The following is a 26,506-nucleotide window of genomic DNA, read 5'->3' as shown; positions in this document are numbered from 1 at the left end:
CACAATGCAGCCTGAAGTGGTCTGAGGTCATGAAATCGATCTGGTGTGCATTCCCTAATGCATGTTCTTATTAATAACAATAATAATGTGTATAATCTGTATTTTCATCTCTGCAGTCCAGCTTCCTTCGATCACAGGATCCACCCTCATGCCATGTAAACATCTCTCACGTCAGTTAAAAGTAAAACAAGCGTGCTGGCTTCCCTGGAACCGAAAGCACACACAGCTGAAAACCAATCCAGCCGAGATAATCCACAGAAAACTTTGCATATCAATCAAGGAGACAGATTTTCTGTAGAGAAATATATCTCAGGTTTATTATCCCCATAGATTTCTTCAAATGCCTTACAGTAGTTATAAAATAGTTTGTACACATTGCTTTAAGTTACACAGTCCGTGTTTGGAAGGGCTCCTCCCGCCCTGCATTACACCATTACAATAAAAGACAAAACAAATCACAGCAATTGAAGTCAAACATGTTGCAGGCGTATCCGATTATCATCTACTGTATATACCCTGGAGAAATAAAAAAAAAAAGGAAATTATATTTCACTTTAGCATGGAGATTTTATGAATCCAAGTCAACAGCCTTTATTTTAACTATTGTAACCATTATAATGTCATGGTTACCAATGATTATTTATCCGCACTGCAATTCAAATCTGGAGAAATTCTGCTTCAATATCTTTGTGTGCAAAGGAATCCAACCTAAATATATATGAAATGGATGAGATTAGATGAAAGAACATGTTTTGGTTCACTCTTCTTCCCCTTGTTTCTGCATCGCTCCACCTGCTTAAAACCTCAAGAGGTTCCCTTGTGAATGATACACAGCGTGGAAAAAAGTCACTGGCCTGAGAAACTGCGCCAGAAAATGTTTAACCTTCATGCAGGTCTAATCATCACACTGCTGCAGGACTTAAAAACAACACTACGGAAGCTGCTGATAAGTCCTGCCCCCGGCTCCAGCCCCCACTACAATGAAAACAGCTTAGCAGATTGGACCCGTAGTCCAACCTGGAGGAATTTCAATACTTCTGAACAGCGGGAATGAAGTCAAGAGCAGTGCAGGGTGAAAAGTAGACGAAGTAAAGGAGTGACTTGTGATAAAAGGATTAATGGGAGGAGAGAAGAAAAAAAGAGGGCGATAAAGGATAGCAATGGATGACAGGAAAGGGGGGAGGAGAGGAGCAGGGATTTTGGCTACAAGAGAAGCTTTGGTTGTCGTGTCTAATGAAAAGTAAAATGGAAGCAAGCTACAGAAGATAGATTGAGGAGTAAATTATTTGAGGTCAACTCTGTGCAACGTTTATTGCTATGTAATGCCTTCCTAGTAAAACAACAGGAATAAAACTTAAAATAACATCACCTCTTATTATAAATAGAGCTATTTTCAACATCTCTCTCAGCATCATACAAATGCCCATGTACAGAGTATTTACAGAAATATAACACAAAGAGCATTCAGAGAACTTAACACAGTGTTTCAGGGTAAAGTGACCCAATAAAAGCTGTGAGGAACAGCTGGAAGCCCGTTTCACAGATCCACACCCTCCGGTGTGCATCTCTAACAAAAAAGAAAAAAAAAGAATAAATAAAACGCTAACAATAAATTACTAACAACTGATTTCACATTTCCCACAGCCAACCAGTGGCTTCACTGGAAACCAACACAGTACCAATTGCTACACATGACCTATATGAACCAGCAGGCAGGTCTATATTTTCCAGAAATACACGGTAAGGCTATTTCGACTGTGTATTTGCAATAAGATCTATGGTGTACACAATCTTCTCCATGGCCGGATTTACCTGGGGAGGGGGGGCCCCAGTGGTAAAAATGAGCTGCTGGGCCTCCATCATTTCCCCCCATTCCTATGTACTGTATGTGGAATTCTGTGGTATGCTGGGACACAGCCTAGTTCCAGGTTTGCTCCATAAAGCTCTAATCAGTTTAACAATATGTAACGTCGGCACAGTGAGATCCTTTTTGAGATAAAATCTTACACTAACAAAATAACCTTTGTGCCCTTTGTTATATGGGGGTTCAATGGTACATATACACAATCTGTACTCTAATATATAATTAGAAATATAACAGCCTGATTTTACCCAGTTGGTAATCCGGCCTTGACCACCTCACTCCACAAACCATCCCGCAGAACGAAAAAAAAGAAATGCTTTGGAATTTAGTCTTCTTTTTTTTTCAGACTTATACTACATAACCAACAGGTTTAAAGTGTTTCAAATCAGTGCTAGCTTATACATCAGGTTTGTCCATTTGCATCTTTTCAAATATCCCCCACTATATCATCAACAAAATAGTTTCTTTACAGTCGCTTAAATAGTTGTTTCAGTGTCACTGCATTCATAGGAAAAATATAGGTAGATTACATGCTCGCAGCTTAAACATCTCAGCTCAGCCCTTCACCCGTACAAGAGAGTGACGAGCGAGCGGCTTCAGACGTCCTCGCGTTAATCTCTTCATGTCGGCACCATCAGTCCACCGGAACACAACCAAACACAGGTTGAATAGGTGCAATATCATTTACACACAAATTAAAAAGTATTCACAATGTGTTATGTCCCATGTATGTTAAATAATCCCTTGTTTGGAATGTAATGATGCAAACACACACAGACACATTGTGGAAATTGTGAAAAATGCTGTCAACACAGTGGGTTTGCAGACTAAACCTGTTCCCCAGTAGAGACATGGTTAACATCACTGGTGTGAATCAGACACGCTGTGGAATGTTTGCTGTTCTTGTGCTGTGAGTGTTCTCAAGACTCAACCCTTAACCTTGGACTCTGCTCAAGGTGAATAAACACATGTGCTTCCCTGCTTTCTTGTTGAGAGTTAGGTGAGATGATCGATGCCACTCTCATATCTGTCCATGGGCCACATGGCTTTTCAAAAGCTCACTCACTTTATATCTTTGTGTTTAATTTGTCGGGTAAAAACAACAAGTTGTGTATGTTTTTTTCACAAAATCAGTTACGCCAAAGGGCAGTGGCCCATAACCACCAGTGGACAACATGTCGTTTTGTTCACAAGTTATAAAGATTACGTTTTCTTATGAATGAGCTTTAGATATTCGTTTTATAGGGGATTGAACCCTCTGACAACAAGCCATTTATCCTGCTATATGTATTATTCTCGACATCTCCGATTTGACTTTGTCTGGAAAGTTTCAAACATTAGCAACTATTTTACACCCATTGTATCCACTAGCATTCAGTGAGTTCAGAAAAGGAAATCGGTGGTTATGGTGACTATACGCGTTTCTAACTTTCTCAAAGAAAATTTGAATGCTTGCTTACACATTATGAGACCTGTTTACTTTGCTTTCTTGGCTCTCAGGGTTTCAGTACATATGAAGTTAGAGCCAGGACATGTCCACTATTTTACCTTGTAAAGTATCAAAAGGTTATCTTTTTGGAAGAAGAAATAGTTCCATCACACCATTCCCCATAACTGTCCATAAAACCAAAACATTGGGATTTTTTAAACAATAAATTGTGCTATTTGTTAGTCTTCTCTGATGCTGGTTAACATGCTAACTTTAGTAAAAGCTAATATTTGTTAGAAGTAGGCTGCTCTGGGCAAGTGAAATAAGGAAATTTGATGCTTAAATCACAGTTTCTGCTAAATAAGGCTGTAACATCTGTTAATGTTAACATCTATGTAGCAACAGCATAAACATCAAGCACCGTTACAACATGTGGAATAGTGAGCCTACGATGTGCTGTATGAATTATCCTGACCTTTGTGATGGAAACAGGCCATTTCCTACTGTTTCTAGTCTCTATGCCAAGCTCATGGAACATCATACAGATGTGTGAGTAACACACATTTTCTCATCCAGCTCTCAACAAAGAAAGCAAAAAACAGTTTTTTAAAAATTATTATTCTTGAAAAAGCTATTTATCGATAATTGAAAATCCATTAGAAAATAAAACTGAACAGACCAAAAACTAGTAAACAAAATGTTTGACTCACAGCTACAGCCTTCCTTAGGATTCAAACAGTCCAGAGAAACTGAGAACATGAGTGATGTGGGGTCTTGGTTACAGTTTGTTATCTGACATCACAATAAAGAAGTCTTGTGGAGAGAGAATGTAGAGATGTCCTCATTAAACTTGCATGACCGATGGCATTGAACTGAGAAGCCATCCAACTGTGCTGTGAACATACTTTCCACTCACAACTGTGGGCATTAAACTAACGGGTTATTTGGTCTTCAAGTCACGTGTCCCCTTTTCTTCAACCCAATCTGGGTGCTCAGAAATCCATCATATATACAGCCAAAAGTTGTGACACACACGAAATGCACAGTAACGCAGCAGACGTCCAGTTTGTTGAGTCGTTCACATGGTGACCTTTGAAGCTCTGAGCAGGAGTTGCTGTCGGACCAGGCTCTATTCACAGTGAGGAATATTTAGCGGAGATGTTTAGTGGATAACGATCATACTGAAAAGTCTGTGCAGTTATTGTCATATTCTGTGTGCACTATGTTTGTTGTTTAGTCTGAAGTGTTTCCATGAACCAGAAAAGGCAATTAAATAAATCAAATATAAACTGTAATATGAAATAACAAATTGAATGTCAAATACATATAAATAAATATTCAGCAAAAATAAATATCTTAAATAAAACAATTTAAAAACATATTGCCATTGTTGGGAGGTGTGCCAGAAACGCACCCACCTTCACAGCACTAGTCTTTCACCAGGTTGTAACGGCTCTGCCTAGCAAACGCAGGCTCAACTCCACAGAACATTCTCAGTCAAACAGGCGATCTATAAAAAAATCCACCGTACTGACAAAAAAAAAACCTTCACTGTCAACATCACAGCTTTGTGGAAGTTTCACTCTTTGGAAAAATTAGAAGAAATTTAGAGACAAACATCTCTGAACAGTAAATTATATAGCAAGGTTGAGGTATCAGCCTTGATCTTGACATACCATGTGGAAATGTATGTTTTCTCTTAGTGTCTTACTGGTGATGACTCAAAGGGTCTCTTCACACCAATTACAGAAAAACACTTTGAGATCTACAAACTGTGGGGCTGCAAACAAGGATCATCAATTATGTGTTTTACCTTTTATAATTTCCCCAGAGCTCACAACGCAAAGATATTAAAATCCTTTTGAGAGGCTGGAAACCGCAAATATTTGCAATTTTGTGTTGACGTAAGCTAGAGGGAGCAGCCCCCCCTGGTGCACTGGTGGATAACTCACCAGAAAACAAAATGAGCATAAATAATGAAGCCAAATAAATGTTTTTCTGCCCTGCAACTGATTCAGCTGGAATACACAGAGTGCATTAAACTTCTCTGTGAGCAGAAATGGAATTTAAATAAATGGAATTATAAAATATTTGTTTGGTTATTTTTTAAACATAGAGGAAGAAATGAGCTGGACTTATTACATATAACATAAAGTGAAGATCATTGAGTAACACTGATCTAAACTGGAAATTAAAAATGTTTAGCATAATGTGAACAATATCTAGAAATGGCCTTCATGTAAATATTTAGCTTCCTCTGTTGCAAGGAGAAAAGACGCACAACTTCAGATTCTCAAAATTGAAGATTGCAGTGATTAAAACAATTGATTAATCACTGCAGCTCCAGTTTTGTGAGCTCAGGGTTTGAGAAATCAACTCAAACTACAATATAGCACAATGGAAATGGTTTGTGCTGCTTTCAACGCACACGCAGCTTGCACATTTCTAACTCACTAGCGTTCCCTGTTCCTCTACCCTCTTTGTTCTCTGTTCTTGGTGTTTTTCAGTATTGGGATGGGTCGGCATGCAAGAGGGGATAAAGGAAGATCTCTGTTTACAAAATACACATGATGATCCTCAGCTTCCCTCTGACGTCTACAGAAAAGTTCAGGCAACAACAAGCAAACAGGAACAAGTAGTAGTGCCAATGTGTGTCATGTGAGTGCACAGGTAGTTTGGTTTCCCCGAGGGGAGCTCAGTTAGATGGTGCTTTCAGTCTGTGCGTGACTGATGGTGTGAACGTGTGGGTGGGGGTGTGCCTGGGTATGGCTTGGCCTACGGGGGCCCACACAGTTCTGCTGCTCGCTGAGCAGAGTGGTGGTCTCTCCCGGCCTGTTCTCTGATCCAGCAGAGGGCGGCGACTGCTGGGGCTTGGAGGGCAGATTAGGGTGGGGGTTGAGGGTAAACGGTGCCGTACCAACGGAGGACAGGTGGGTTTGGGAGAGGGAGGTGTGGTTGATCTGAGGGGGAGAGGCTTGGGGCAGAGCCTGGCTTGGCCTGCGGCTAGAAGAGGAGGACGTGGTGGTCTGAGGCAGACCGGTGCGGCTGCCCGGTGGTGTCGGCTGCTTGGTTGTGGATGGCCGCTTTACAGGAGGTGTGGCCAGTGGCAGTGGTGTGCGTGTCCCCGGTGGTGTGATGGGGAGCAAAGAGATGGACGTGTCCAGACGAGTGTGACTGCGCTCTGGAGACTGCGGCGTGCTGTCCAGCCTGGATGCCAGGAGACCATTCTGGTAGTGAGCACGAGTGATCTGCAGATAAAAATACAAAAGCAGTCAGACATGCAGCAATGCTGAAGACAGAAAGTCTGTGACCTGCATATAAAGAATGGGCAGAATTGTCCTCTCTAAAAAAATGTAAACACTAGAATGTCTAGACTGCATTCGTATAAGTCCTTCTAATCCAACAACTGAGGGTATGTTTCATACATTTTACTTACATATTCATAATGATGACAGAATAATAATTTGTTAATTAATTCCTCTGACTGATACTTAATGAGACTGAGCTGGCATCAGTCCAAAAGGGACTTACCTTGACGAACTGCAGGTCAGTGAGAGCACGCACGCAGAAGTCCGGGATGTACTGGAAGGGGGTGCCTGGGATCTGGGTGTTGCTCCCACCGATGGAGCCACTTTCTGGAGCGCGCTCAGTGCAGCTCAGTGACGCCGAGCGGTTGAGGTTGCCCCCGTGCGATGGAGATCGAAACTCTGGGGTTGACAGAGAAGGGAGTGAGCACGAAAGTGAAGATTAAAATATATAAAAAAAAAAAAAAAGGAATTGGTACGGTGGCCCTGCTAGCTCAGCACAAAGCAACTTAAGGAAAACAACAAATTCTGAAAACTTCATCAAATTGAAAACACTTACTGAAAATAAAACACAACCGTTTGCAGACAGGCAACAAAAAGCACAGACAACAACCGAGGTGTTTCCAAGAGACACACAAAATATTTTAGTGAATAGATAAATTCACAAATTGAACAAAGACAGAGCTTTTCTATGAATATAGAATATGAATAATATCGCACCAAAGTATTAATATTTAAAGTTGACCTTGTTGACATTGTCCCAGTGAGGTTCATCACAATTATATGTCCCCTGGAAACACTTTGGTCATCTGAGCACGTTTCTGTATTTGGTTGTGTTGTTAGTATTTGCAGTGTGTTTCTGTGTTGGTTGAGTTGTTAGTATTTGTAGTGTGTTTCTGTGTTTGGTTGTGTTAATATTTGCAGTGCGTTTCTGTGTTTGGTTGTGTTATTAGTATTTGCAGTGTGTTTCTGTGTTTGGTTTTGTTGTTAGTATTCGCAGTGTGTTTCTGTGTTGGTTGTATTGTTAGTATTTTTAGTGTGTTTCTGTGTTTGGTTGTGTTAAATTTGCAGTGTGTTTGTGTGTTTGGTTGTGTTATTAGTATTTGCCGTGTGTTTCTGTGTTTGGTTGTGTTGTTAGTATTCGCAGTGTGTTTCTGTGTTGGTTGTATTGTTAGTATTTGTAGTGCGTTTCTGTGTTTGGTTGTGTTAATATTTGCAGTGTGTTTGTGTGTTTGGTGTTATTAGTATTTGAAGTGTGTTTCTGTGTGTGGTTGTGTTAATATTTGCAGTGTGTTTCTGTGTTTGGTTGTGTTGTGAGTATGTTAAGCACATGTGTTGTTAAATTGATGAAGTTTCCTGAATTTGCTTGTGTTATGTCTATTTGCGTTTTCTTAAGTTGCATGCACACACACAAACACATCCACATCCACTTAAACATGAAAAGGGCAGGAACCACAACATGAGACAACTGAGGAAAAACAATATGAAAACAAGATGACTGTCAGTAAACAGGGAACAGTGGAAGCAGCTGATGTTGGCTCGTAGAATGGTCGGCAGTGAGAGCAATACACACAATGAACACACACACAGACATAAAACATGTTAATACCATTGATGGGTGTTATGGAAAGAATGCGGCAAACATGCCATGCGACGAGGCACAGTGCATCGTTTGAGCATTTCATGCCTATAACAGGACTGTCTAAACTCAGAGGAGGTGCCATTCTCATTGGCTGGTTTTAGTGATGTCATGGAGGGTGACGTAGGGGCAGGAAAGACATCCCTGTAATGTGGCTCAGAGGGTTGTGTTAAAGGAGGGAGACGCCAGTGATAATCAGAGAACCTCAGTTTAGTGTCACACACATGGGAATGTTAGTGCTTAAAGAAATAGTTCAACATTTTGGGAATTGTGCTTTTTTCCTTTCGTGGTTAGAGCTAGATAATAAAAGATTGTTGCTCTCATTCTGTCTGTGAGGTGAATTTGGAGCTACAGCCAGCGGCTAGTTAGTTTAGCATGAAGACAGAAAATAAGGTGAAACAAAAAATAGTATAAATTTAATAGCACCTAAAAAACTTCCCTAATTAACTCTTTATATTTAGCAATTTTAATGAAAAAAACAAAACGAGCTAACCTATGTTTATTAATGAGCCATGGAGGCGCTGGAAGGTGGATTATGTTACTTTCAGAGCTCATCTTCAGATCATACAGGCATTAAAGAGGTTTTGTTGTTGTAACTGTGAAACAAAGAAGGAAAATAAGCAGATTTCTCAAAAGGACTATTCCTTCTACCAAATGGTCCACAGTCAGATTATCCTTGTCCTCTTCATGATACAATGTCTCAGGAGTCATGACAAATATCTGACCTTAGATTAGTGGTTAAAGGGAAGGTGGTGGGGGCAGGGTTAGAGATCATTAGGGCGGCAGATCGAGAGCCCCGTCCAGCCAGGTTGTCCAACTGTCTTAATGGTGTAATGATGTGAGACTTAGAGCTAATACGTCCTTTAGATGGCAAGTCTCACCATCCGCCTGCCAACTAAGCAAAGCCTGAGCAATTATATCAGGTAAGCAAGACCAAGATCCTGCCTATGAATCGGCGGAGATCTACAGCTGCACTTACAACGGTCACCGGTTAATAAACGCTTCAAACATTTACGACTTGGCCACAAAATAAGGTTTAAAATTCATTTTTTGTACGTGCAGGTTTCCATGCCATATTAGAGATCAGGAAGTTTTCCCATCAGGATCGTTTAGGGGGTTTGTCTCTCGCTTATGACATCTATGATAATAGCAGCTGTCGGCAGAAGACTGTGTCCAGCCGCCTGCAAGCCGGTCCACCTGGCCTCCATCCTACTAGTTTGATTTTACATTTACTAGTTTGACTTTCACACTGACTGGGGTTAAAGGCAACTTAAAATGGGCCATGAACAACAAATACATTTTGAAGGAAGCTTTTTGCGATACTTCTGTGTTCAATACGAGCCTGGGCTTGCTGGATCAGGGCTCTGGAGATAATGGGGAAAAAAGGAAATGGTGAGATCGTAATAAAAGTGGAAACCCATGCAAGTTTTTACCTGGGAAACGAGAGAACAGAGAAAACCTCTTAAGTGATAGGCGTCGTGGAGGGGGAGACGCCACTGATGGGGAGAGAGGAGGGGTGACAGCTAAGAGAGAGAGGTGGGGGAGGTAGGGGGCAAAGAAACATATATGAGCTGCTTTATTTGTTTGAGGGTTTTTCAAGTATAGAGTAAATCACATAGACCGCTGAGTTTATCATTACTATTTCTCTTCAGGGGATCTTTTTTATTGAAAAATAAAAATCAGTCTGGAGGTTTTAGTTCCTTTCAAAAAACAATTACGTAGTTTATTCTACAACACCTGCAAGTTAAATAACAAACAAGAAAAGGAGCCATGCCAGAATAGAAAAGGGGCTGAATGGTCTATGGTGCCTTGTTGAATCTGTGCGTCACCCTTGTTGTTTTGTTTGATATGCTGCTATTGTCTAAATGAACACTGCCTGTGTGTTTAAAGTTAAGATTCTTAAATTTTACCATCTACCTTTAAGGCCCCCAATGGCACCAAGCTACTCAGCTGAGTTTCAAAACATTACTGTACAGCCTGACATCCTCTGATAAAGCTGAGGACCGAGGGTAATGGGATGTAAACTGTCAGGGTGCCTACCCCTGGAAACAACCTACCAGTGGAGCCAGGGCTAAAATATTTGCTACCTTCTTTTCATCCATCTCTCAAAATGTATTCTCCCACATGGCTTTAGCTTAGGAGCTGGTCAGTGGTATTTGTCCGACAGTGACAATCGATTTCATGAGGCACACAGCGGTGACATCTGTAAGTAAAGACCCGCCCTACACCACAGAGGAGGGGTGTGTGACAGTGGTAGAGGAGCGATCGGGCAAACGGCAGCGACATTCTAACTATTTAAGGTGGCATCACCGAGAATGATCACCAGACACCAGGTTGATGACTTGATGACTAAAAGCGTTTCTTCCTATAAAATCCCTCTGAAGAGTCAACTTTCACAATATCAGTGTTTTTTCCACAGTGGGACGAGGATGATAAACAGGCAGGGGAGCTGGTCCTGGCAAAAGAACTGGCAGCTCTCCTGCTTGTGCAGCCAACGTCCGCCCAGAAATCAGAAATTCTCCTCCTGGCTCAACAAGGCCGATATTGGTCAGATCACAGGCAAAAGTAAAAACAAACAGCATTTAATCCAACTGTAAACGATCTTCTAGCAAGAAAAAAAGAAAGAGGATAAACACCCACAGGCACCATCCTTGACAGTGGCACGTTACCGATGGGAATTTTGGATGATAAATGTGTTTGACATATACATTTGACGCTGCACTTACATGACTCAGCACAAGCGCAAACACTGAGCTGCATTATGTGCACATGAAGTACAGACAGCAGTTTAACAGCACAGAGAGCAAAAAAAGGTCAACAACAGTGAGGTGAAGGAGGAAACATAACAGTCACAGTAGAAGAAGAAGAGGAAGAACAGGAAGAAGTAGCAGTTGTAGCATTGAAGATTGACGTTTGATCTGCAGTTGCGATGCAGAACCACCAGGTGTCATGACGGTTAGAATTTCTGCAGCAAGTCAGGGTAAGTTCACCATGGACCAGACAACATGATGCTGCCACAGCAGGACCTTCTCCCCTCAACCAAAAAAGAAATATGTATTTAATAAATTGATGGCAGAGGTATTTATATATCCATAAATAAAAAGATAGATATTTAAAATGTTCCCTTTAATAAACGAAAGAAATTATTAAATTAAACATTTAATGTGACACTGGGCGGAGACTCTAAATTTGCCCACTAATCCCACCTATAAACCTTAATATGATAAAGATCCTGGATCCTGGAGTAGATTTTGAGTAACCCTGCAAACTAACAAACACATAAACCCAGAGGAAACATCACCTCTTTGGAAGAGACTATAACTATCCCACATGTGTGCTTCTATTCTTCATTAAATTGTTATTTACAGGATATTTTGGAGCAGCACAAATGACAATAACATCACCTTGTGTAATAAATCGTCCAATATCACCCACGTGCTGCCAGGCTCTAAATAAAATGTCATGTAGTGAGGTTCCCAAGTTTGGTACCTTTGTGCTGGCAGAGGAACCTAAACCAAAAGCTGTGGTCTTGGACTATATCTGGCAACCCATGCTATGTGCTTGAGTGAAAAATACATAATTATTCTGTTATGACAAAACAAGTACAGAAAAACATAAGAACGTCCTGAATAGAATAGAAGTCTTAAAGCAAATGTTCAGCAATTGTAAGTCTAATTTGTCCCAGAGAAAACCAGTACAATCATTCATTTAAATGGTTGTAAGTGATGTTCCATCAATAAATTTACTTTCATATGAAGCACTTTTTAGTAAAATGGACATTTTCAGGAAATGTTCTCCCTGCTCATTTCCTCTGGCTGGATGCTTATAAACCACTTGAGTTGTGCATTTTAATGCTGATTACTGGAAATGTTCCTCTCTCCTAATACCTTCATAACAACAGGATCTGAATCCATTAAAAGCTCCATTACAAGCTCTTACAAATTAAAATCGAAGGATTGAAAATATCTCTTTGAAATTGCTGCAACAAGTCAATATCTATTTATTCTCCTGTCAATTTCTCAGGCGTCACCTGTCGGCTTGGAGGAGAGAAGAGAAACTTCATTGTAACTCAGTCTTCAGTGTAAGTGTTTCCCTATTTGGACTAAGCCTATTGACTTTTCCCCTCTTCCTCTCCTGACTGTATTTGCAGCTCACTAAGTGACAGAGCACTTTGTGAAAGAACGTCAGGAGGCTGTGATTTAAAGCTACAGATTATAGAATTTGAATATGATTTTTATATTCAGATTTTCATATATTGTTGCCTATTGTTTTTTACTTATTTTTACAAGAACAAGAACATCAACATAAAAATGCCAATACTCCATATCTGGGAATCTGTGTGATAAGCTTGTCCCTGCACAGGATACATGATTATGAATAAAGCATGGATGGATCATATTTGGGCCAGATGCTGTTAAGGTAGGAAATGGTGCATTTGTTAGGGACTTTTTCATCGGCAGATTACCCCACATCTGATGCTTCATCTTAACGATAATAATTAATCAAAATATGCAGTAAGGAGATCTTGCAATGAAGGAATGTTTTCATTGTAATAAATGTCCTTTTGTTTTTTGGCCATATAATTGAGGTACAGTTGTGTTATTTATGGCAAAATGTATCCCAATGAAGAATAATGAAGAATAATCAAGAAAGAAAAGAGACAACCAACACAGCTTTGTTTTCCCACCATGCAGCAGAACTCCACGTAACCGTGGCTGCCAACATTACTAGCGGTTCCTATTCTAATCACACTGTAAGTCACCCTTTCAAAATAGAATACTGCCAGAGCCTTGTCTGCTAACTTGGTAGAAAAATGATTCTACAAGGTAAGAACCTTTTTTCTTAAATTTTGTGTGTGTGTGTGTGTGTGCGTGCGTGCGTAAGCATGTACTGTCTTACCCAATGTTGGTGTACTTAGAGCCATGACTCCATAATAGGAGAACGGCCCAGTTTCAAACTTCATGTTTTCGGTTCCAGCTTCCACCTCGACCCGCCCCTGAAACAAACACAGTAACACAAACACAGGACATTTCTATTTAAAAGGTCTATTATTATCTGACAGTCTAAACTGTGCTAGTGTGTGTCGGTCAACAAGCTCTGAAGCTCCGCTGTGCAAAATCCATGAGTCATCTCCTATGGCACTTTGACATCCCATAAATATTACATTCTGCCCACAGGCAGGGTCCAGTGTCTCTTTACCTCAAACATGCACACGCAAACGCACACACACAAACACACACACACACACGAGCAGCTGTGCTCAAGTTGCCTGCTGAGTGTCTGCAGTCACTTTATCCACACCTCAGGTGTCAACAACAACAGAGCCTCCATATACTAACACAGTTCAAATTAACCAGTGTCATTGTCTGTGACTGATGAGCCATGACCAGCGAGCAGGATGCAATGTAGTTACTATCTGCCCTTTGAAATCTCTTTGTGACCATATTGTGTTATTTGAGAGACAATATTTAATACCGGATGTTTCTATCGTGTCGACTGAATAACAGCAACACCTCCCTGTGCAACACAACAACAGCACAGATTTCCGGTGTAATTCACACCTCTGCACAGACCTAGTGCAGGACTTATATTAGCCGTCTTTCACCATCAGGTACCACATGAAGTGTCAAAAACAAGAAAGACATCTAATAAAACAACACATGGGATGAAAATAAATGTGATCAAGTCTAAAGCCTGAAACATGCTTCTGCGTTTTCACGGGCCCATAAGCGCAAGAGCCCTTCCGGGTCCCTTACGTGCTTATGTATCCATCCTTACGTGCTGACGGGTGTCAACCCCCTTTTCTAAAATTTACGGCAAAGCTCCGCAAGCTCACTCAGCCCGCAAGGCTGTGATTGGTCTGCTCTACATCCCTTCTGGAGCTGCATTTCCGGTTTCATGCCCCATAATACCGGCAGAAATCACGGAAGATTTAGAAGAACGAATATGGACCAAATAGAAGAGCACTTGGCAGAAGATATCCGATAGTATGATCACTTGTATAACCTGTCACTGACTGGCGGATTTGTCCGCCAGAAAAAGGCTACGAGGAGCCGCAGTGGCTATGTAAATAAAAAATCGACGAAGAAGAAAGAAGGCGTCTCTAAGGTCGTCTCGACAAAAAGCATACTCCGCCTAGTGTTCTGGCGCGGAATTGCTTTGTAAGACGCGCAACGGTTGGGGAAGCATGAATGAAAACGAGTCTTGCGCCACAGCGGCGTGAAAAGACGCAGACGCAGTCGCAGAAGCATGTTTCAGGCTTAAGGGGCTCTTTAGGTACAAAGCACTGTCAAGTTATATAAAAGAGAGTTCACTAGTTTCAACCCATAGGCATGCTAGGGTGACGTGTGGTAAGGTCAATTGTTGACTTGCTATCTTGAAGCAGCTGAAAGTGATTGACCAACAAAGCCTGATCTGTAGCTCAGTATTTCAATCTTTCTTTTAAAAGGTACATCATCGATCCTGTAATATGCACATACAGAGGCTGGTGCACATCATGCGTTCACTCTGTTAGGTTCACACACACACAGATGATCTGCTCCTGCATGAGCTGAGACGGTTTCCTCTGAAGAGAGTTGTTCTCTCTTATTCACTGGTGAATACACATTGATACAGCAATCCACCGAGGAGAAAGCTCACCAGGTTTTTAAAGGAATGGAAGATGACACTCTGATTGGTTTACTGCATTTTACGCCCCAAAACACACATAATTAATAGAAAAAACACTTGTGAACCACAACCTCATCTTATTCTTTATGTCACCTGCAATAACAATCATATCTATTATTCCACTTAATAATAAATGCAATAGTCATGTAATTTATTATTGACCATATTTATCTTTATTGGTCACTTTGATGCATGCACTCTCGTTACCCTCAGTGTATTATTAATTACATATTATAAAAGAACTGTATTTTATACTTATTTAGCTTATATTCATATTTTATTATGTAATTACTTAATTAATTGTGTTTGTATATCTATTTTCTACATTTTTGTAACGGCCACAATTTGATTTGAGGATATTTTTTGTACATTTTTTGTGCTTCAACTTCTTCATTCTTAATTTCCGCTGGTAAACTAACAGAAGTCCTTAAGAGTCCTAAGGCTTATCAACGTTATTGTCTATTTATTTTTCTAATGCTTGTCTTTGTCTTTGTACAGTACTTTAATTGCATATGTGCCATATAAATAAAGCTATCTTGCCTTGTACCTGGTTGATCAGTTTAAAAGCACAACTGAGATACTTATGTTTGTGGTGTTGAACAGCTCTTTCTTTCACATCTTCCCTCCCTAGCCTCTTTGTTCTGTTCCACCCTTCCTGGTGCAGAGGAGGGATTTACAGCCCTGACGCCCTATCCCCTTCCTTTCTTCCCTCCATCTCTACACTCGTCCTACACCATCACTCTACTCTTTATTTCCCACTTCATATGCTCCATATGCTCGACTGTGTGGGGCCAATAGTCAGTGCTCAACGTCTTGTCTCATCTGCTTTTCTACTTTTTCATCCTCCTTAACCCTTCAATCCCTCTCTCCCCCCTCGGTTTGACTCTCTCTTATGTAAGAGGATCTATTAGTGAAGGTCATGCAGGGCGAGGAGCCCCTCACGATCATTACAGCTAGACTGAGACAACGAGAACTACTTATTCGCCTGGATCAGTCATTTTACAGCATAATGTCTGTTTATTAACAGCTACACTGAGCCATACATATTCCCAAGGACATATTACTTTGCAGATTTTTCGATTACTTTGCTGAATACTAATAAAAACAACATCAGCAAAATGAACCGTAACTGAGCAGTGTCCAGCATGAGTACGCTTCTCTCATGAACAGCCTCTGTCAGTTTTATATCAATACACATTAAGAGGCTAAATCTACAGTTATTTACTATTAATGTGTTAAAGTATAATGTTTTGAAATATAAAGAAAATGTGTTTGTAACACATTTTCAAATGATTAAATAACATTTTATCATTAGATCATTTTATATAACGCTTCTGCTCTGAATAAGATTATAATAATAAAATTAATCTTTTGGTTGTTGGCAAATAATAAAATGGAGGAGACTTTAAGACATTACCTTGGACACTGGGGAACTAATTTATTTTTGTATAGATTAATCAGTAATCAAATGAATCAATTGTTGCCATTTTCTAAAGTCAGTATTCCTGACAATCCACAAACTAATGAGCAGTAACTTAAAAAAAATGATTTGCTTTGTTGAACTGGTCCGCACCTTTTCTGCATTGTTTAAATATCAACTTCTCTCAGAAGGTTAGTGTCAGGGTTTGACAGTCAATGCTCCGGATGTCTGTCATCATTTCGATCAATTCACTGAATTCTCTTTCACCAAAGAAAAGAATAAACGCACCACAGAGTTTTCTTTTTTTTCAAACAAACTCTTAATTTCCTTAAGTCGGGCGTGTCTTAAAAGGTCGAAGTGTTTAGTGCTAGCATCAGCACTAATACCCCCTCCAGACTGACACAGCCGCTGACCTGGGATAAACCTGTTACTAGTTTAAAGAGGTCAACCTGTGTTATCCAATCTGACTTCATTATGACCCTTCAACAGCCAGCTCTAAGACAGGACTAACACTGCTCTGCCAAAGCACAGAACTGCATGTGTAAATCCACAATGTGGCAAGACAAAGTAAATAAACTCTTTGGAAGGTTCTCAATTTATTTGTCTTTAATGTAATCAGATGTTTAATGTGATCAGATGTTTGTCTTAAGCTGCTTTCAGACAAGCACTGAAATTATCCAAATTAACCAATACTGCTGACATCCTCCAGACTTCAAGTCTGAAAACGGCTTAAGTTATGGTAATGAACAAACACAATCTATTTCAAACCATAGTCCAATTGTTTTCGATAATAATTCATCATTAAACATTCCCAGTGAAGGCTGGAAAAAACTGTGAACCTCTCGACTAACAACATTAACATGAGCAGACTGGAGCTGTGGGTTGGAGCTGCTTTCTGATCACAGAGAGACATCACAGCATACTTCAGGTCATGTGAAGTGTTGATTTGCATAAAGCTGGAGGTTAGAGAAATCTTTAAGAGTTTTAACCAAACCAGCTTCAAGGAGTCATCCACGTTCACTTTTCTAAGCGCATGGTTTTGACGCTTCCTCAGTTTGTGTCTGTTTATGTATGAGTGCGTTTACCTGCAGAATGAGTGTGAAGTAGTCGACAGGTTTACCCCTCTGGTACAGGAAGTGCTGCGGCGAGCGTTTGTCATTTTCGTTGAACTTGAGTTCCTGGATGACGTCCGGGTGTCTGAGGATCCTCAGTAAGACTTTTTCTGTGATCAGGAACGGGCTGAACAGGCTCACCTCTTGAGGTAGGGACACAGACATCAATATATCAGTTTGGTATTTAAATTTGAGTTAGAATTGAAAAGAAATACTGAACCAGAATAAACAACTAATTCAAAAGTATGGTATCTAGAGTTTAACTCTGAACTTTACTTAAACAAATTAACTGAATCTAGACTTGGGACGACAATAGATTTCAAACACGAACTGAGATCCTTTTTCACAGTGACATAAGCCGCTGCCTCCTCAGAGCTCACCTGTGGCCAGGAAACGATGAGCTGCCAACATGAGCTGGGGAGAGATCTTCACCTTACTGTCTGCATCGTGCTTGAAAGCGGAAAAGTCGCGTTTGCATTTGTTGGGATCCACCCTTTTCTTGTTTCTGTTATCAGCTACAGAAAGAAAGAAAGAAAGAAAGATAAAGAGGTTTGTCTTCAGGAAACACCTGCATCCCACCAACTGTGCCATCTGGCACATCATCTCCTCTAAAACCACAACTTGTCTAAACCCAAAGCAAAACAATGATTCACCTCTTAATTTATGTTAGACACTGTCTTTTTTCATAAATGTTGTAACCATTGTTATTTTGTTGAAGTGCTCTGCTACATGCAGCATCTGTTACACTTCTGTGCGTCCTTCACAGGGATCCCTCACATGTGACTCCTTCAGCATATTCTAGAGGTTTTTTCTCCTAAGGTTCTAAGGTACTTTATCACTCTTGTTGAGGGTTAAGGAAATAAGATGCCACACCTTGTTATGCTCGATAAGTTAAATTGTAATTTGAAATCAGAGCATAAAACAGCTCAAACTGCAGTTTAAGTCAGGGGCAAAACTTCTGAAATGCCAGAAAATGAAATGATTTCCAATCATCCATCAGTCCGATCAATCATCTTACTGACAATCAAGTGTGTTGTAACCCCTAGTTTTCTAAGTAGTCAAGGGGAACCAGAGGTTTGTTTACATAAGGCCCAAACCTATAGTAGAGTGGAAAGAGACTTACATTTTCCAAGGATATCCTTATCAAATATCATATAATACAAGACACAGCTTGACTGAGAATAATTATGTCATTTTTATGTTTGTGGCAATATCGGTGAGTGGGTCTGTACATGCACTGGTGCTTTTCAAACAGGAACTGCTAACACCTAATTCCGCATATTTGACAAAAAAATACAGTTGGGTTGAGGCCCGAATTGTACAAATTGGAAATCTTCCACGAGTGTTTATGTGTTGAGACTTTTGCATTTGCGTAATGGCCGTCAACCAGCGAGCGCTGACTCACTGTACAGGTCAGATTCATCCAGGATCTCTGACTTGATGATCTCCTCGATGACGTCCTCCAAGGTGACCAATCCCAGCACCTCGTAGAAGGGATCTCCCTCCCCCTCGTTGTTCACTTTCTGGACGATGGCCAAGTGGGATTTACCTGCGGACGAGAGAGAGGGAGAGAGATAGAGAGAGAAGTCATCTAAAGGTTACGACAAGTGGTGGAAAACATTTGTGGTGCCTGACAGTTTTCCAAGCTCTGACATTCCAGGCTCTTAAAAATAAATCAACTGCCTGGAAAGTAGGGCAGCATCAAACAGGAGGGAGGGCGGGAAGTTTGTGAATTTCCCTGCAGCAGCTGCTCTTCGAACACACTCAGCCCCCTGCTACATGAAAACGTCCTTTCTTGTTGTTTTTTTTTCTATTTTGGAGGCAGCGTATTGTCAGTTGCGGCACTATTCGATCAGTCAGAGGATTTATCCTGACTGCTGGGAGGACAGACTGATGCCTTAATATAGCCCAGACTGGACTAAGAGCCTTGGACGAACTGCCAAGACCAGATAAAGAGGAGAGACCGGAGGGAGAGGCAGCAATGGGAGGGGGGCTGAGAGAGAAGAGGGCTGTGGCAGGGGAAAAGAGAGAAACAGATTAATCCACCCCTGCTTCTGCTCTCCCCCCCATTAAACAAAAACTGTTGACTTGTTTATAGCTGCATTTGGGCTGACACGTCATGTACGCTGATGGCTGCCAACCAGAGCCAAGGACAGATACGTTATCCACAGGTCATCAAGAGCGGAGCTGCCAGGACAAAAACCTGTCACTGTGACTGAGCTTCACACGGCAGCAGCGTCCGTCCTCATGATGCTCAGTGATGCTGCGACGTGTCTACATGTATGTGCCATGTGTCGTGTGTGTGTCACCAAGGTCACCAGACAAACCATCCTCTTCAGGCTGATCTGAGCAAACGCATGCATCAGTCAGACTTGAGTCAGAAAGACAACATCAGAGATGGTTTAAATTTAACTTGATCTGGTCTGTCTACAAAAGTGAAACAAAGTATAAACAAAATTCATGAACTGACTCCAGACTTAATAAAATAATACATTTTGTTATTATTATATTTCCTTAAATGACAATTCATTTCAATGCTTTTTCTGAATTGGCAAGGTTTCAAAGTGAAAGGACTCAATATATATTGTTTTACATTAATAAGGCTGCACTGAATCTGTATTTATCTTATTTTACCTCAAATTAAAAACAATCACAACGATCCATCGATGTTTTTTTTAAATTGTATTTAAACTAGTCTGCAGAGCTTATTATAAACACTCAATGTTGCAGAGTGAAGATAGAAAACATTCTGTTCATCCTACCTGGTTAATCTGCAGTGAAGATTTTAAAGTCAATGTTTTTCATAAATTGAAAATGAATTTACTCTTTTACTGTTCACATGTCTGGTTCATGTACAAGTTTGAATGACTGACCAAACTGCAGTTATATCAGGTCTGTTGAGCAATCAACACAATAATAAGACCCAAGTCCACAACTCTTCAAAACAAAAGCTTGCAATTCAGCTTGATATAAAGCATTACATGAACAAAACACGTTGTGCTTCACTTTGAAGAACATTTGCTAAAGAGGAAGTTATTCTAAGAGCAGCACCTGTGACTATGTGAATGTCTGTGTTGGTTCGATATACAAATAATCAGATCATCAAAATGATCAGGTGGCTCAGATATTGATACTGACGGGGCAACTTTGGCCAGCTGCCAACCACTGCTGTAGATTATGTGAGGATGTAGAAGAAGACATATTCAATACATGCAAGTGTGAAGTCGATAAGATGAATGGTCCTGGAGATACAGACAAGAATGAAAGATGATTGTGGAATAATGATAAAAGGTCTTTATATAACACTTTCTATATATATTTTTTGATCTTGATCACACACACACACACACACACACACACACACACACACACACACACACACACACACACACACACACACACACACACACACACACACACACACACACACACACACACACACACACACACACACACACACACACACACACACACACACACACACACACACACACACAAATTCAAATGTGCTGCAGATGAATCATTTCAAAAGGTAACTTATCAGAGTTTACATTAAAAAAATGTCAGCATTAAGTCAAAGTAACCAGGATTTTTGCCAGTTCACCAAGTCCATATCACTCTAATACCACACTGAATGCAATTTAATACCAGTTTGGATTGAATATTTAGTAAAGATAAACAGCTGGTGTCTATGGCCCTTACAGGACTGCAATAACACGAACAATCATTTCATTCAACAATTAATTGGTGGCTGGTGTTCCTGTCCGTCACTAACCGACCTGCTTGGCTACAGGCACCCTGCACATGAGCTGGGTCTTCAGACCACGCTGAAGCAGAGACGATAGCCAGAAGTTAGCGAGCGAGTCGTGTCAGTCAGTGCACCTTCATGTGTTTTGGGGGTGAAGCTTTGATGAGAGGGACAATGGGAGGGGGCGCGATGTACCGTTTGCAAACCGTAGTCTGATCTTGCTAGGTTTTCCAGTATTACCAACCCTTGCTTTAAATCTTTGTCAAACTTCACAAAAAAGGACTGAAGAGTCTCCTCAGAGCTGCAGTCACATCCAGACAAGTGATGACTAACAACCAAATATACCAGACTTCTATTCATTACATTTAAGACTATTTATTAACCTCTAGAGCAATTTCACTGCTTTCAAATAAAATCTCGCAAACATGGGAAAGGGTTCTTACTGAGGATGAATCGTTTTTTCCAACTTTCGAAATTTATTTTTATCTTGAGATTCCTCTTGTCCAGTACAATTTGTAAATGTAAACATCCGCTGTAAAAGCTATTTCGGAACAAACTGTGAACAAAACAAAAATGACTTGAGCTGAAGCGAGGCGATGAATGATCAACTCGGATGCTTTTGTTCAGAACCGTTGCAAGAATCACTGACACCACTATGCACCACAGGTTTTCACACTATTTGCCTAAATGTTTATACTCTGCAGTATGAATCAGTCAAGAAATCATAAAGATTAAAGAGGTTCTAAATGGCTGCAGAATTTCCCTGAGAAAGATCCGATGTTAAAGTTTTCTTCAGTAACAAGGTGATGTAATGGTAGCTGCTATAGCAGGAACTAATCATTCTGCATAGTTTTAAGGGGGGGGGGGGGGATTTAGATAAATACAAGGCAAAAGAAAAACAGGAGTGATACGATTAACATGATCATTACAGCAGCAAGGTGCTTTTGTGGTCTGTTATTTGTGTGTTTGAATGTGCGTCCTACTTTTGAATGATGACGATGATGATGATGCTGTCTAAGACATGACTCAGCGTGTAAGTAGCCATTGGCTTCCACACTGAGCTGTGGCTGGACATGACAGAGCCAACAGGCCTGGTTCTGTGTTGGCTTGTGACAGTGCTAGTTCATACGCTGATGTTAGCCAGGAGGATGACTCATGAGACAGCACACACAGAGCGGTCCTGTCCCTGCTGCCTAGGCTCCGCGGGAGGGTCCGAGATCAGCGCCCACTCGCAGCAGCTTCAATTCAGTGGCTTTTTCAAGGGCGTTTCATAAGAATGAAACTTCCATTTGAGGGAGACTTCTCCTTTTCCCCACTTAGTGACCAACACCCACTTGAGCTGACCAACATAAAGTTTACCACCAGCTGTTGTGATCATTTTTCAAGCAGAAGTGTCAAACATTCACTTTTCCAGTTTCTGAAATGTGAGGCTGATGACAAAACAAGCTGTCAACTCGGGGTACAGAAGCTTCATTTTTCCCAAAAATGTCTGAGATGTTATGAACTATTGCAGTGCCTGTTCGAAACTTGCCTGCTTGCTTGTCCTGTGTTAATGCTCTGGAGCTCCTTCAGAAAAATTCCTTAAGCGATGCCCCTTAAAACATTTCTACAATATACTGTCTCTTTTTACTGACTCCCTGCAAGCAGGATGCACTCTGAAAATGAAACTTGACCAGGTCTCTGACTATCATCTGAATAAGCCTCGGGAGGTGCAACGTTGTTACGATACACGCTTTCTTTTCGAGGTTTGGATATCAGTGCTGAGATCTCCTGCACTAATCCTGTGCGCCTGAACGTGCAGATCTTCATCACATCAGACATGATGACAGCAGCTGATTTCACCGATTAGTTCCTGACAGAAGTTGATCATCAGTTGATCAAATACACTGCAGAGTGGTGAAATGGAATAAAAGCCTGATTATATAAGACACTGATGTGACTGATCAATAAAAATGAGCCTGGTCGTCGCTCTCACATTTGACAGTTACCCAGCATGCCTGCAAACAGATGGAAGCTGGGTAGTGTGTGTGAGAGAGAGAGAGAGAGCGAGAGAGAGAGAGAGAGAGAGAGAGAGAGAGAGAGAGAGAGAGAGAGAGAGAGAGAGAGAGAGAGAGAGAAAGTGAGAACCAAATAACTCCACAGCATATGGAAGGAGGGATTTTACAAAGGAGGGCATTTCCAGATGATTTTTGGAGCTGATCATTCAAAGGTCAAAGGTCAAGGTCAACACAAGTAGGGTCCGAAACACATTTTCCAAGATACCCCTGAAAATAATAGAGAGAGAACGTAAAGCTTATATCGATCATAAAAGTATTCCTCATCGTATCACGCGTTTGATCATAACGACTGGTTCTGTGGATCTTAACTTGCCAGCAGAGTTTTGGAGCGTTTCGTACAGTAAGTGTCTTGTTTGTCATCTTCTTCAAATCCACTGCTGACTGAAAGCACCACATCGAACAGGGCTGAGTAACAATTCATTCAAATATTTTTCAGACCTATCAAAATTACCAAGAAAAGTGTGCAGCGTATTGCATTAACTCATCAGCCCTTTAAGAGACCGGAGAAAGAAAAACACATGCCTTGATATCATTCAAGGCTGGCTCTGCATGTCTCAGATCAGTTGTGTGGAGGTTGAAACCAACTCCTGAGAGACAAATGATGAGCACAAGTAAAATGTGATTTTAACAGACTATCTGTTTATCAGCTGCACTGTGCATCACATTTGCTCGGCTGCAGGCTGTGGCGAGTGCCTTAATGTGGGGTGGGATGTTCCACTCATCGATAGTGCTGATCGACACAGACACAGCCTGAAGGTGGGGAGTGTGTGTTTGTGTCTGGATGCAGTGGTGACTGCAGCGTTTTCTAAGAGAACGGGACAGCTGATTTCAGTGCAGGTGAGCTCTTCTGTTCCTTAGAGACAGAAGAGCCATGATGATGAAAGTTACACACACACACACACACACTCACACACGTGTAGATTGACGCACCTTTCTTGAACTCTTCCAGCATGGCGTCCAGCCTGGTGTCATGGAACACAAAGTGCACGGGGTGGTTGTAGAACTTGGTGATGGTCTTCAGGGTGGTGCAGTCGTCCGGGTCCACAAACGCCAGGTCCTTCACGTACAGGATGTCCACGATGTTGGACCTCTCGTCATCGTACACGGGTATACGGGTGTATCCGCTCTCCATGATCTCCGACATGGTGTTGAAATCCAGCACCGCGTCCGCCTGGATCATATAGCAGTTCCCTATCGGCGTCATCACGTCCTCCACGGTTTTGTTCCGGAGCTCCAGAGCGCCCTGGATCATGTTCATCTCCTCTTTGACCAGGTCGTTGTAGGGCTCCGTCACTTTCAGCATTTCCACCAGCTTCTCCCGGTTGTACACGGTGCCGATCTCCTGGCCCAGCAGCACGTCCAGCAGCTTGCTGACGGGGAAGGACACCGGGAAGGTGAGGAGCATGAAGAACTTGGTCAGCAGGATGGTGTTGGCGCCCACGGCCAGTCCGTGGCGGGAGCACAGCGCCTGGGGAACGATCTCCCCGAAGATGACGATCCCAACGGTGGACGCGACCACCGCGCCCAGACCTGATCCGATCAGGCCGTCAAGCAGGATGGTTAGGGTGGTGTTGACCAGGACGTTCCCCAGCAGCAGAGAGCACAGAAGATAGTTCCCTTTGCGGCGGATGGGCTCGATTTTCCGTGCGTCATTCTTCTCCTTTTCGGTGCCGCAGCTCTGGACGATGCGCAGCTCCATGGGGTCAAGCGCCATCAGCCCAAGGTTCAAGCCGCTGAACATGCCCGAGAGCATCAGCAGGCAGGAGATGAGGATGCACTGCAGCCACATGGGCAGCAGGGACTTCTTCTCCTCCACCACCAGCAACCTGCCGTCACTGTCCCCCATCAGCAGCCAGCTGCTCCCAACCTCGCTCATCCTCGTGCACAGCGCGTACTCCTTCTTCGGCTCGCTCTTGCGGAGCGGCTTGATCTGGAAGGAGATCAGCCCCGACGTGCCCTGACTGCTGACGTTCATGTAGGTCCCGATGCTGATGTCCTTCGTGAAGTCAGCACAAGTCCTGTCCGGAGCGTCCATCATGCCGCTGCCGCTCCTCGCCGCCGCCGCGACCGCCCCCTCCCCATCCTCCTCTTCGTCCACACCGCCGCCGCCTCCGTCCGGGATCTCCGTGAAGCGGACCTGCTTCCAGGCGTCCGAGTGGAGCTGCACCCCGTAAAACCGGAGCTGCATGGAGCTCTCCTCCGTCACCTGGATGACACCGTCGTCATTGGTGCTGGCGGGCTTGTCGCTCCTCTCCAGCCGCATGCCGAGCACCTGGCTCCCGCCGCGGCCGCTGCCCCTGCTGCCGGACCCCGCTACTGCCGCCGCCGCCCCGACCGCCGTCTCCGTCCTCCCGCCGACCGCGCTCCACAGGCAGATGATGACAGTGAGAACATAACCTTGCTGCCCGCTCCATTCTGTCGCCATGTTTGTTTCACTGCTCGGCGACCTGGGAGCTGACGTCATTTACTCATGTCCGAGCGGCTCCGCCCCCCATCACACGCACGTACGCACACACCGAAACACACAGGGACACGCGCGCGTTATCACCGCCTACCGGGCAGGGACAGGTAGAGCTAATAAACAAACACACCCCCTCTCTCCCTCCACGTCTCTCCCTCAGACATGCAGCTCACAAGCCGTTGGTTTTGACCTGTTGCTCTTGGTGATGCAGTGCGGAGCCGCGTCCACACCTGCACGTGCAATTACCCCGAGTCACACTCCACTCACCCCCGCCTCCCTCCCCCTCCACGGCCTCGTTATTCTCCCTGACAGGCTCTGGGCAATGCGGCAGCTTGCACACAGCGGTGGGGTGGTGATGCTGCTGCTGCTGCTGTGCTGCTGCTACTGCTGAGCACAGCACTTTCTCATCCAATTGCATCCTGAGTCAGCTGTTATGTAAAGCCACATGGCATCTGTGTACCAGCCAACCCCCGATGCCATCTCCCCATCCTCCTCTTCATCCTCCTCCCGATTCTCATGATCCTCATCTTCCTCCTCCCCGTCCTCATCCGCCCCATCCTCATCCTCCTGCACCATCCCCACATCCTTCTGGCCCTCAGCCCGCGCTGGGGATGATGGGTGGAGACACACTCAGTGTTTTGTCCAGACACAGACTCCCTGCCTGCAGGACGTGGTCCCTCTATAAAATTGTAATGATAATAATAATAATAATAATAATAATAATTATAATTATAATGATTATAATAATCAGAGCCAAGTCACTACTGTTTGACCATCATTACACTTCCTTTTAAACGCTATT

At 42.4% G+C, this 26,506-nt stretch overlaps 1 protein-coding gene across 2 annotated transcripts; it reads right to left on the bottom strand.

Annotated features, from left to right (window-relative positions):
• Positions 1 to 1,292: 1,292 nt before the first annotated feature.
• On the bottom strand, positions 1,293 to 25,939 carry LOC133975510 (metal transporter CNNM4). 2 transcript variants are annotated; one of them, XM_062413477.1, is made up of 8 exons: positions 24,174 to 25,939; positions 18,844 to 18,987; positions 17,819 to 17,953; positions 17,412 to 17,581; positions 13,137 to 13,233; positions 9,671 to 9,760; positions 6,825 to 7,000; positions 1,293 to 6,541 (listed from the first exon to the last, which is right to left on the bottom strand). In XM_062413477.1, exons 1-8 carry the CDS (start codon positions 25,705 to 25,707, stop codon positions 5,993 to 5,995), a joined length of 2,895 nt encoding a protein of 964 aa, XP_062269461.1. In that variant the 5' UTR covers positions 25,708 to 25,939; the 3' UTR covers positions 1,293 to 5,992. The 2 variants fall into 2 exon arrangements, with proteins under 2 accessions (XP_062269461.1, XP_062269462.1); XM_062413478.1 differs by lacking the exon at positions 9,671 to 9,760.
• Between the last annotated feature and the right edge of the window lie 567 nt (positions 25,940 to 26,506).

This window comes from Platichthys flesus, chromosome 19 (assembly GCF_949316205.1).
Source record: "Platichthys flesus chromosome 19, fPlaFle2.1, whole genome shotgun sequence".
Lineage (NCBI taxonomy): Eukaryota > Metazoa > Chordata > Actinopteri > Pleuronectiformes > Pleuronectidae > Platichthys > Platichthys flesus.
Note: the sequence above shows the minus strand (reverse complement) of the source record. Positions and strands in the feature narration are given on the sequence as shown.

Bases quoted from the DNA above. Each gene is read 5' to 3' on its own strand.
- LOC133975510 (XM_062413477.1), bottom strand. From the start codon at position 25,707: ATGACGTCAGCTCCCAGGTCGCCGAGCAGTGAAACAAACATGGCGACA. The intron at 17,582-17,818 runs GTGAGCTCTGAG...CCCTACCTCAAG, and splicing joins TCATCGTTTCCTGGCCACAG to AGGTGAGCCTGTTCAGCCCG. The intron at 13,234-17,411 runs GTAAACGCACTC...TGTTTGTTTCAG, and splicing joins ACTTCACACTCATTCTGCAG to GGGCGGGTCGAGGTGGAAGC.